This window comes from Piliocolobus tephrosceles, chromosome 6 (assembly GCF_002776525.5).
Source record: "Piliocolobus tephrosceles isolate RC106 chromosome 6, ASM277652v3, whole genome shotgun sequence".
In the NCBI taxonomy this organism is placed as follows: Eukaryota; Metazoa; Chordata; class Mammalia; order Primates; family Cercopithecidae; genus Piliocolobus; species Piliocolobus tephrosceles.
Window position 1 is genome coordinate 155663773 of NC_045439.1, and position 11855 is coordinate 155675627.

Consider the following 11855-nt stretch of genomic DNA (forward strand, 5'->3'; position numbering starts at 1 on the left):
GCGCTCCCCATCCCACATCTTCAACTCTCCCTCTCTGCTGGTTCTTGGCAATTAGCACTTCAGCAAGTTCAATTTCTCACATCCTAAAACAACCTTAACAGAAACCTTCCTCAGCTCTAAATCATTCACCCTTCCCCTAATCCTTCCACAGCTATTATTCATCTCCCCTTTACCTGACATTCTGGGAACACATTTATACATTGTATCTTCTTCCTTGTTTCCTCTTATCCCCTTCATGCACTGCAGCCTGCGGTGGGCCCCCACTACTCCCCAGAGCCAGCTCTGCCCAAAGGCCCCACAAAGTAGTGACTTCCGTGTTGCTACCTACAGTGAACACTTGACATCCAATGGTTTTTATTATTTCATGTGACCTCTCCGCTGATGCTGACAGAGGTAACCACTGCCCCTTCTCGGAACACTATTTCCTTGTTTTCATTACGCTCTATCTTTCTGGTTCTTCTCCTTTCTGGCCGATTTATCCCAGTTTCCTTTGTGTTTTCTTCTTCATCTACCTGGCCTTTGTCTTAGGTGCCCTGCTGCTCTCGATACCCACCCAGGGTGACCCCATCCATTCCTACAGCATCAGCCACCACTAACACAGGGATGACTCTGAAACCCTTCCTTTCCCAGACGTCTCTCCTGTGCCATACACATCTAAGTGCCTTCTGGATACCCAGGGCACCTTAAACACACACAAACATGTCGTCATGTTCATCTTTCCAATCCTGTCCCCCTCCCAAAGAGAACCTCCCCCTGTTTCTTTTGAATTTCTCATTACTAAACATGCAATTGCTCAACAGAGAAAACTGAAAATCATCCAGAGACTTTAAGGATTGAAGTTCAAGGTGGACAAAATGTAACCCCAAAGGCATGGGTGCAATGGGGGGGGGGGGGTCCCCGTCCATTCAAAGATGGCCTACAAACCCAATGTTCTCATTGGTTCCTCCAGGGTGAGGATGACCTAGAAACAGATTTTAGTCAAGATACGTAAGAGTCAGCTGCACTGCTTTCTCCAACTGCAGATTGTGACTAGCCAGAAACTGAGGGTCCCCTATTGTTCAAGGCTTGCTTCACCCTCCTATCCTCAAATGGGAAGCAACTGTTGCCACCCTGTGGTAAAGCAGAGGCACTGCCGCTCCTTTACCAAAGCCAAAGCTTGGCAGAGTAGAGGCTCCTAGAATCTGCCTCTTCAAGGAGCCTATCATCCACAGGACTCTTTCTCCCCTTGATATTTATTACGAAAATAACCTTGGGTCTCTATTTCTAAGTGAAAAATTTGAAGTCCAACAGTCAGTGTTACAAAAAAGGATTTTTTTTTTTTTCCCTGAGATGGAGTTTTGCTCTTGCTGCCCACGCTGGAGGGCAATGGTGCGATCTCGGCTCACCGCAACCTCTACCTTTTGAGTTCAAGCGATTCTCCTGCCTCAGCCTCCCGAGTAGCTGGGATGACAGGTGCCTGCCACCATGCCCAGCTAATTTTTTGTATTTTTAGTAGAAATGGGGTTTCACCATGTTGGCCAGGCTGGTCTCGAACTTCGGACCTCAGGTGATCTGCCCGCCTTGGCCTCCCAAAGTGTTGGGATTACAGGTGTGAGCCATTGCGCCCAGCAGAACGTGGGTATTTTAATGTTTGACAATATAGATTTAAAATTATTCAGAGCCATCAAATGTGAACGTTTATACCTTTCTATCTTAATGGCTAGATATCTGGTGTTATCACAGTGCTAGATATCTGGTGGTCTAGAACTGTGGGGAAAATGAACAGCTGGCACTGAGGAGCCATCTTTTACCTGAGGCTGTTAATGTTCTGAAAACGAAAGCACATTTTCTGGTTGGATTCATCCAAGGCCATCCAAGGCCATCATCAGTGTCAGCTGGCACAACCAGTTCTGACTCCCAAGAGCTCCCATGTCACAGCACATGGTTCTTTGAATCAGTCCCTTGGCCAGTTGGTGGCTTTATTTGTTTCTGGGGATAATACAACAACAGTAGCCATTTAGCTATGTCTTGGAGACCAGTGAGCAACCGGCTGGGCTTGGGAGAATATGGTTACTGCTGAAATACGTGGTGCACTGAAGCGTATCAGAACTATATTGCTAACTGATGAGTAATCAAAAATAAGATCAGGGCGCCTGGCACAGTGGCTCAGGCCTATAATCCCAGCACTTCAGGAGGCCAACGTAGGTAGATCATGAGGTCAGGAGATCAAGACCATCCTGGCTAATACGGTGAAACTCCATCTCTACTAAAAATACAAAAAATTAGCCGGGCGAGGTGGCGGGCGCCTGTAGTCCCAGCTACTCAGGAGGCTGAGGCAGGAGAATGGTGTGAACCCGGGAGGCGGAGCTTGCAGCGAGCCGAGATCGCGCCACTGCACTCCCGCCTGGGCGACAGAGCAAGACTCCGTCTCAAAAAAAGATAGATAAATAAATAAATAAATAAATAAATAAATAAATAAATAAATAAAATCGGGGCAAGCCATTAAATGTTGAAAACATGTTGTCGATAATCCACAAAGTGAGAGGAGGAAGGCCTGCAATTCAGTTGCTAACAGCACCCACTGATTACATGTAAGAGTGGGCTGGAAACCCCATTTTATTTTATTTTTATTTTTCAAACACCAACTCGAACCAGATAAGCCCATTTTATTTGGGCCCATTTTATTTGACAGAAGGAGGCTTAGAAAGTTGCCAAGATTACACATAGCTAGAAAATAGCATGGCCACGGCTTAACCCCAGTTATCTGCCATAAACATACACACTCTTTTCTTCATGTAATGTCAAGTAGGTCCCTGTTTGTCTTTATGTTTCTATTTGCTTTGGACTAAGAATTTACACATCTGAAAGATGCTCCTTACCAAGCTGTTTTTAAGGCACCCATGGAGAAGTTAAACATAACCCCCAATTCTCTCTGGATGTTTTGGCAAATGCTTTTCTACCCCAGTGACCATTTAAAGCTATTAACCACCAGGAGGCTGGCTACCAGGGTTCAGGAATCCTCCAGAAGAAACTTCTAGTCTAGATGGCCCTCTGCTGGTTTAGTCCCAGGACTGCAAAAAGTCCTTCTAGCTCCTTGGGAGGCGCTGTACAAAGGGTACAAACCTTGCACCATGGTGATCACAGTCACAGTCAATTCTAGATAACAGACATTTTTGCTCAGCACATTATCACTGAGCTCATGGCAAGAACTTCTAGGCAGAGATTTTTAAAAACACAGGATAGAAATGGAATATTTTCCTTGAACTAAAAGGAATAAAGCCTTGACAGATCCAGATGTAAAACAGTATTTACATACTTATTGCCATTAGATATATTTATTTTCCCCAATATTATATATTAATTCCTCAAATATTTACTGAATGCTTACTATGTGCCTAGAATATATTGCAGTTAATAAACAGATATAGCCTCATGGAGCTTACATTCCAGTGGAGAGATAAACAATAAACAAGAAAACAAACAATGATTATAAATGACAAAAAAATGCTATGGGGCTTAAAAAAAAAAGAAGATACTGCAACAGAGAATGGAGGGGGGTGCTACTGAGACAGGGCAGTCAGGCAGGCCTCTCTGAGTGGGTGACTTTGAAACTCCCTACGCAAGGAGTGGGAGGAACAGCCTGTGTTGATAGCCTTGAGGTGGGAAGAGGCCGGTGTGACTCAGGGCCAGAATGCGCAGAACTAAGTCAGGGGTACGATTGACTGGAGCTGTGGATTCCCGTAGGTCATGGCAAGAAAGGTTATTTTTACTCAGGTTGCAATGGGAAGCCACCAGTGGAACTGTAACTATGGAGGTGACACTAATATGGTTTAAACTTTTCAAGTTTAACTCTGCCCTTCCTGTGAAGAACAACTGAAAAGGGATCAAGAATAAAAGCAGGAAAATGAGTTAGGAGGCAATTTCAAAACTCCATGCTAGACACGATGGTATCTTGGACCAGGGTATATGGAGTAGAGCTAGAGAGAAGCAGATAGGCAAATTGCACATGGATTTTAGAAATAAAAATGAAATAAATTACTTAAAATTGAGGCATGAAGTGTGATGGAGAAAATCAAGGATTCCTGTAGGTATTTAGTGTGCATACATGGCTAAGCAGCGGCACTACTCATTTAGACAAAAAAGACTGATATAAACAGGTTGAGAAATCAGGATTGAAACCTGGCAATTTAGCAATTAGTGTAAGCCTATGGGTAGACAAGAAAGAAGTGTGGGCTGAAATACAAACACCGGAGTCACGAGCCAGGAAATGGATTGAGAGTCAGGAGAATGAATGAGATCAAGTAGACAGAGAATTGAGGGAAATAAGAAGTGGACCCAGCACTGAGCCCTGGAGAACTTAACATTTAAAGGCCGCCAGAGAAACCTGTAAATGAAACTAACAAACAGGTAAAGGAAAAAAGGAAAAAAGGAAAAAAGGAAAGCCCAATACTTATTTATTTAAGGACTACATTTCCTTGCCCTGCTACTTTGCTATTCACATTTATTTCCTCAGTACCTAAAACAGTGCCTGGCACTCAATAAATACTAGTTGGTTTGATGAATGAGTGGTGAGAACAGTGGGCTACAATGGACCAGGAGAGAATGAGAGGTGAAGAAGTACAATCACCATGTGAGGAAAGGTTGCTGGGAAAGGCAGCAGAAAATTGGAACAGTAACTAGGAGGGATATGGAATCAAAGAAGAAAAAATTTTTTAATGATACCTCCCTGACCTAACATTAATTTATACTGATACTATATTCCTATACTAAAAGACCAATTTATAATTCTATATTTGAGAGCAAATATACACATTTGTTAAAATCCATTGGTCATACAATTAATTTATTAAAGTAGACACGATAGATATTTGTCTTCTATATACCATGTGTTGGGCAGTGAACAACTCTGCCTGGAAGGAACTTAACACCCAGTAATTATCTAAAGTGATGATGATGATGATTCGTGTAGAAGTGATTTCCTGGTAGTGCGGTTATCCATGCTAAAACTTTATTTTTGCTTCTCTGGACTGGAACATTACCTGCTTACAAGTAAGTGAATTTAAATCCTACCCCTAAGCTAAACAGAAGGTTATAGGAGTTAAGTAACTTGCCCAAGGTCACATTAGTAATAAACAATGAAGGTGGCATTCAAATTCGGGTGTCTCTGACAATGGTTTGTGCTCATGGCACCATGTTAAATGTATTTGAAATTCACACCAGAATACGGTATTACTATACAATATAATACTATATTATGTATATTCTTTCTATAACAATTAAAAATCAACTTCCCCAACTTGGTTCTTCAAAATAAAATCCTAAAATCAATGTTGGAAGGGTATGGAAAATACTCCATGTGTCTGTCAAAGGGAATTAGCATCAGGGAGTGTGAGCAAAGATAATACAAATAAATGGATGAGGTGAAACAATAACTAACTCACATGAATAAATGATCAGACCACCCAACAAATTCAATGCCAAGGTCCCAGACTGGGAAAAACCCAGGCTTCTTATTTTGTTGTTTTTGCCCGAAGTATCTTTGGACTATTCTCTTTGTTAGTTTTCATCCTAGCTATAGTAGACAATTCTAGAGTGACTCCCAAGATTCCCACCTGCTGGGAATATAATGAGATATTGGTCCCTTGTTATACGAAAAAGGTCATGGGATAGTCACTCCCAGGATCATATTACATTATAATCAGAAGACTAAAGAGATATTCTCCTTCCAGCTATGAGAAGGCTTGTGGCTTACAACCTGAGGCTGCCTCTAGGAGCTGAGAGGGGCTTTGGTTGGCTGACAGCCAGCAAGAGAAAGGGAACTCAGTCCTACAATATAATTCAAATGGAATTCTGCCAGCAGCCTTAACGAGCTTGGAAGAGGATGCAAGCCGCAGCCAAGATGACACCTCTGGTCAGCACCTGAACACTAACCCACACCAAACTCCTGAGCAGTGGAAAACTCAAATAATAAATGAGTGCTGTGTAAAACTGCTAAATCTGTGGTAATTTATTATACAGTAATAGATAACTAAAATTCAAGTCAGTATGCATCCCTTCCACAGACACTGATAGGGGAGACTTAAGATTGCTATGTTAGCACATTATTCCAAGGGTAATAAGGGAAACAGAGGTTTTAATTCTGAATTGTCCTGACCCATGATCTTTCATGTCTCTATGCCTTTTCTTTATTTTTTTAGTTTTTGTGAGTACATAATAGTTGTACCTCCATGCCTTTACACTTAAGGTTCCCTGATGAACTCTTACTCAAACTTCAAAACCCAGGTCAAATGTTGCTTCTTCAAAGCAGCATTTCCTTATAGCCACCCCATCCACTCCTGAGCAGACTAAATTACTCCTTCTTTTTGCTTCCGCGACAGCAGCTTGTGTGTACATCTATCAAAACACCTGCTGGGATGCACTGTCATAACTTTTGATGTGTATCCCCGCTTCCCTCTCCACTCAGACTGTGAATCTTTAGGGCAGAGCTGCACCAGTCTCCTGCCTAGTGCCTGGTATATAGTGGGTACTAAATAGTTGGATAGTGGAGGGAATGGAGTCTCTGGATAAACATAGGCTTTTGATGCCCCGGGAGGGGCTGTTTCTTTTTCAGCACAGCTAATCAGGCCTCAGGTATTAGTGGAAACTCAGAGAGCCTTCTCCATGACAACAGCTTAGGTGAATAACCAAGCACTTCCTGCCTTAAAAAGGTAGATATTTATTGTTTGTCTCAAAAGAGCTGGCCTGAAATATATAGGTGTGCTTGAAGTAACAGGTGACAGATGCTGAGAAGGATTGAGATTCTCCCCAAGAGGGATGACAGGAAGCTCGGTCTGATTTGTTCTCATTCAAGCCATGTGCTAGGTTTGCATGCTTGCTGAGTCAACGCATTTGTGTTAATCCACTCCTGAAATCAGATGTCAACCTAAGCAGACTACAATCTCACAGAATTAGTTTTACTCAATGGCTTAAAACTATGGGTAACAAAACAAAAATGAGAATCATCTATCAACAATATTCATGGCATTCACAGAACCCTGGGGCAGACAGCATTTTTAGAAAATCACAGACTCAGGCAAAATAGTGCATAATCAATCTGTAGGGAACAAAGAGCATTTGTTTGGTATGTTTTTAGAGATAATTCTCATTTTCCTTCGGACCTACTCCATGAGCAAATCCTTGAACTATAAGGAAATGCTCCCTTGCATTCAACTGAAATTAACCATGCTACCTCTTTAGGATTCTGCCTTAGTGGAGAAGGAGATCATTAGAATCAGAGGATAAAAATCAAGGCATGGAAATAAGGTATCTGTCTAATGCTGCATCACCAGTTCATAGGCGCTAGATTCTCTTTATAAACAGATCATCAAACAACAAACAAATGAGGTACTGCTTACTAATACAAGTATTATGACCACATTGCCAGAAACTTGGAAAGCTTCAGGGGGGAAATGGTCTTGCCACCTTAAAACAATTTAATTATTCTTAATTTATTATTTAATAAAATTGTTATATTTTTAAATATTTTCAAAAGCTTTCAGCGTAAACTCTTAATGGCAATACCTCTTTTGTCTCCTCTCAGGTATACTGGAGTCATTCCTAGGAATCAAGTCAGATCCTGTAGGCTCTGCATTTTGAAGCTCTTTTACAAGTCCTGGCTGGCATTGGCTCAAAAGGCAGCTATCTGACGACACAATTTCAGTCAGACCAGCAGTGAGGAGAAAACATCAGGTCTGGGTTCTAACCTTTCTTTAGCAATAACACTGGATGCTCCTTCATTCATTCAACAAACATGAATTGAGCACTTATTGCGTACCAGATGTTGTGCTAGGGGCTAGGGCTACAACTGTCAATGAGATAGATAAGGTCCCACATCGCACAGGACTTACATTCTCATGTGGGTGTGTATATGCAAGTATGTAGACACTGTGTGGAGGAAGAAAGGGAAAACCATGAGAAAGTAGAGTCTCTTAAAAATTCGCTTCCTCCTCTGAAAAAAGATGGGATAATAAAAGCATCTACTTATAAGGTTGTTGTGAGGAGAAGTGCGCAAATATATTATTTAAAATGCTCATGGAAACTTCAAACCATCAGAACACAGCAAATACCTTCAATGCTCTGAGGGCCCACAAGATTCATGGCCTGGTGAGCTGGATACTCCACTCGGGGCCTGGCGATGCCCAATTGCTCCATAACGCCGTGAAGCAGCCTCTGGATATCTGTTTCTGAGACCCTGTCAGGGGTCCGGGGGCTGTAGGCAAATGCTGGAGTCCATCCCCATGCCAGCCAAAACAGTAAGCCAGATAGCATGGTAGAGACCATCCTGGAGACCATTTTTAACCTGCAGATAAAAGACCAAATGTATACTGACTGGCTACAATCAGCAATTGTGATAATACAATTTTTTTGTTGTTGTTGACACGGAGTCTGGCTCTGTCTCCCAGGCTGGAGTGCAGTGGCCGGATCTCGGCTCACTGCAAGCTCCGCCTCCCGGGTTCCCGCCATTCTCCTGCCTCAGCCTCCCACCCGGCTAATTTTTTTTTTTTGTATTTTTTAGAAGAGACGGGGTTTCACCGTGTTAGCCAGGATGGTCTCCATCTCCTGACCTTGTGATCCGCCCGCCTCGGCCTCCCAAAGTGCTGGGATTACAGGCTTGAGCCACCGCGCCCGGCCTTGATAATACAATTATAATGATGCAACTACTCCAGGCTGTGGTTCAAGGACCACAGGATGTAATTAAAAAATCCTTAGGAGGTTGGTTCTATCTTAAGTTTCCATGCTAGGCAGAACATCATTGCAGAAAGGTATTAAATAAAACAGTTGCAGGTATCCAATTCCCTCTGTTTGCATTCTTGGGAAAGCTAGGCTGGAATGGCGGTTCTTAATCATAATTTTTATCCTCCTTGTAGCTCCCTGAAAGTTCTGCGTTACTGGTAACTTCATCACTCTCTCCCTCTTACTAAAACAAATAAACCAAACTTGCCTCAATTTTGAGAAAGAGATAGTGGCATCTTGAGTTTTCCCAGTCTCAGGGAAGAAAAGGCTAACAGGAGGGAGTCAGGAAGACACAAATGGTAACGAAGCTCAGGCAGGTTGGGAGTGGTGGCAGGAAAACATTTTAGTTTAGCAAACATCCAATACGTTTGAGATCCTGAAAGGAAGGAAAATGTTGCTTAGACCCCGCCCTGCAATCTGCTGGGGTAGTTTGAGGTATGTTTACTCAGCCACATGCTGAGAGATCATGGGCAAATCCCTCAGTTTCCTCCTCTGCAAAACGGAGATAATAAAAGCATTTACCTTATAGGGTTGTTGTGATACATGTTAAGAGTGTTTAGGACAATGCCAGGCACAGAATGAATCCCTATATTGCTATTATGTTGGTAACATTGCCTTACAGTTCTGGAGGTTAGAATTTGGGGAGGCAGTGGTGGTCAGAGGGAGAAAACTAGCCTGAGGGTCACCCTGTCCTAAATGTTGGTTTCTATGGGTATGTCTGCAAAACAAGGGAACATTATCCTTGCAGCTTGCCTGACAGCTGCTTAACCTGTTGGGATGGATGCTTCAGGCAGCAGCCTTGCAAATGCCCCCCCCCCCCTTTTTTTTTAACACTCTTGTTGCACTCACTGCAACCTCCACCTCCCGGGTTCAAGCGATTCTCCTGCCTCATCCTCCCTACCTGGGATTACAGGCGCCCACAAGCACACCCGGCTAATTTTTGTATTTTTAATAGAGGCGGGGTTTCACCATATTGGTCAGGCTGGTCTCGAACTCCTGACCTCAGGTGATCCACCCCTCCTCGGCCTTCCAAAGCGCTAGGATTACAGGCGTGAGCCACCATGCCTGTAATCCTCCTTCTAATCATTCTTCTACTGGGGATGGGGGATGGGGGATGGAGAGATGGGAGGCGGCAAAATTGTGCATTTCCTTTACTGAAACTAAAATTTTTATACCCTCCCATTTCTTTTCCTGCCAAAAAAAAAAAAAAAAAAAAAAAAAAAAAAAGGCCTATTTCTAGGCAGTAGATATAAATCCTCGCTCTCCAAAGAGCTGGGAGTAGCTGTTTTAACAGCAAAATCTGCAATTCTAATGGCAAAGGCTGGAGGCAGGCACGAGGCTCTCCATCTCCATCTTTCCCTTGTCCACTCTGAATGCAGTCTTTCACTTCCATTCCAGCAAAAGCCGCTCCGATTTGATGAACTGCCCAATCTCCTCCCTCAGTACTCCGTTCCCCTTACTGATAGCCAAACATTCTAATCCCCTACCCATCCTTTGTCTGACCCCAGCCTCCACCTCGAGGATTTTAGCAGGACGCCCTCCCCCACTGGCGATACCAAATCTCGGGTTGGCAGCAGGCGGCCGAGCCGACATCAAAGCTGTACTCACCGAGGAGCAGCCCGAGGAGCCGACTGCGGTATGGGCCTTGGTGGGGGTCAGGCCAGGAGCGGGCGAGCTGGAGAGCTCGTGCGTCACCTTCCTCCGCATCTTAGCTCCGCCCCGGCCCCTCCTCCAGCAGGTGGAATTGCCTCGCCAGGCCTCCGCAGACTGCATCCCAGATAAGTGTGCCTCTCACCAGGAGCCGCACAGCTCTTCAACCCACACATTCTTCATACAAACCTCTCGACTACATTTCCTTGAGCTCCATCGACCTCTGTGGAAGTCATTCACCTCCTTTCTCAATCTCAATTACAATGTGCCAGATCACCACTATAGCACACCTTTAATTTTGCCAACTTCTAGAACGTGTTTTGTTTTTGTTTTTAAAGTCTTTTAGCTTCAAGAGGGAAGAGGCAATGAATGGTAGAGGGACAGGAGATGAAGTCCTAAGAACTTTTACTGGTGGCTATAAGGTATACCCTGCTCTGAAGGGCCTCTTACTGATCAGGAAAACTATGAGGACGTTTAATACAAGAAGCTAGAAACTTTCATTAAAGTGATAAACTTGAACATCTGTAGAAATACCAGCTCTGAGTGTTATTTCTAAACTTCCACACAAACCATCAGGTAAAATTCCACTTTGGCCTGAAGAGAAACCATACTCCCAGCATACTGTGGAAGTATGATCAGCTAGTCCCAGATTCTTAAATGAGGGTTTATGGAGCACCTACTATGTGCAGTGTTGAACACTGAAATTTGTTCAAATACTAAAATCGAACTGTAAAGCCGTAACAATAAATATGGCACTGCAAATTTCATCAAGACGGAGGATGAGTAAAGTACCTGGGAAGGAGGGGTCTCAAAATAAGAAACCTGATGAGGTTAGAATCCAGATCTATTTATCTTAGCTCTAGACAGCAAATCCACTGTCGTCTACAGCAATTTTATGCAATGAATAGAGGCTGGCAAAATTATGTGACACGTGGCCTTTCATTTTGAAGTCAAGTCTCTTTCCCAGTATTTTTTCTTCCATGGATGCTCTTCTGCTTCTTGCATTTTGTTTCAATGCATGCTAAACTCAACAGGACAAACACTATCCATTAAATGGCTCTAGGCTCACTGGCCATGCTGGAGTTAGTATTTATTATTGATGCATAGTGACTTTTTTCAATTCTGAATTTACTTTAGCTATGTTCAATTGTTATCTTCATTTTGTGGTTGGAAAAAATGAAGTCACTACAATTTACTGGTTTTGTGTTGAATTTAATTGAAATACATCGAAATGCCTATGCTTCATCTGAAATTTTTTTTTTTTTTTTTTGAGACAGTCTCGCTCTATTGCCCAGGCTGGAGTGCAGAGGCGCGATCTCGGCTCACTGCAAGCTCCGCCTCCCCGTTCAGGCCATTCTCTTGCCTCAGCATCCCAAGTAGCTGGGACTACAGGCGCCGGCCACCACGCCCGACTAATTTTTTTGTATTTTTAGTAGAAACAGGGTTTCACGGTG

At 43.2% G+C, this 11855-nt stretch overlaps 1 protein-coding gene across 6 annotated transcripts in view; it reads right to left on the reverse strand.

The window, feature by feature from the left end:
* Positions 1 to 10524, reverse strand: part of LOC111554592 (neuroendocrine protein 7B2) — a 56666-nt gene extending 46142 nt beyond the window's left edge. For 2 of the 6 annotated variants that reach the window (XM_026456338.1, XM_026456335.1), the window contains exons 1-2: positions 10360 to 10524; positions 8085 to 8317 (exon numbers count right to left, since the gene is read on the reverse strand). In XM_026456338.1, the coding sequence (XP_026312123.1) occupies positions 8085 to 8310 (226 nt within the window). In that variant the 5' untranslated portion in view covers positions 8311 to 8317; positions 10360 to 10524. Of the gene's footprint in view, positions 1 to 8084; positions 8318 to 8959; positions 9128 to 10359 lie in introns of all 6 variants that reach the window. The other 4 variants (XM_026456336.1, XR_003309790.1, XR_003309791.1 and 1 more) reach the window with 4 other exon arrangements.
* Between the last annotated feature and the right edge of the window lie 1331 nt (positions 10525 to 11855).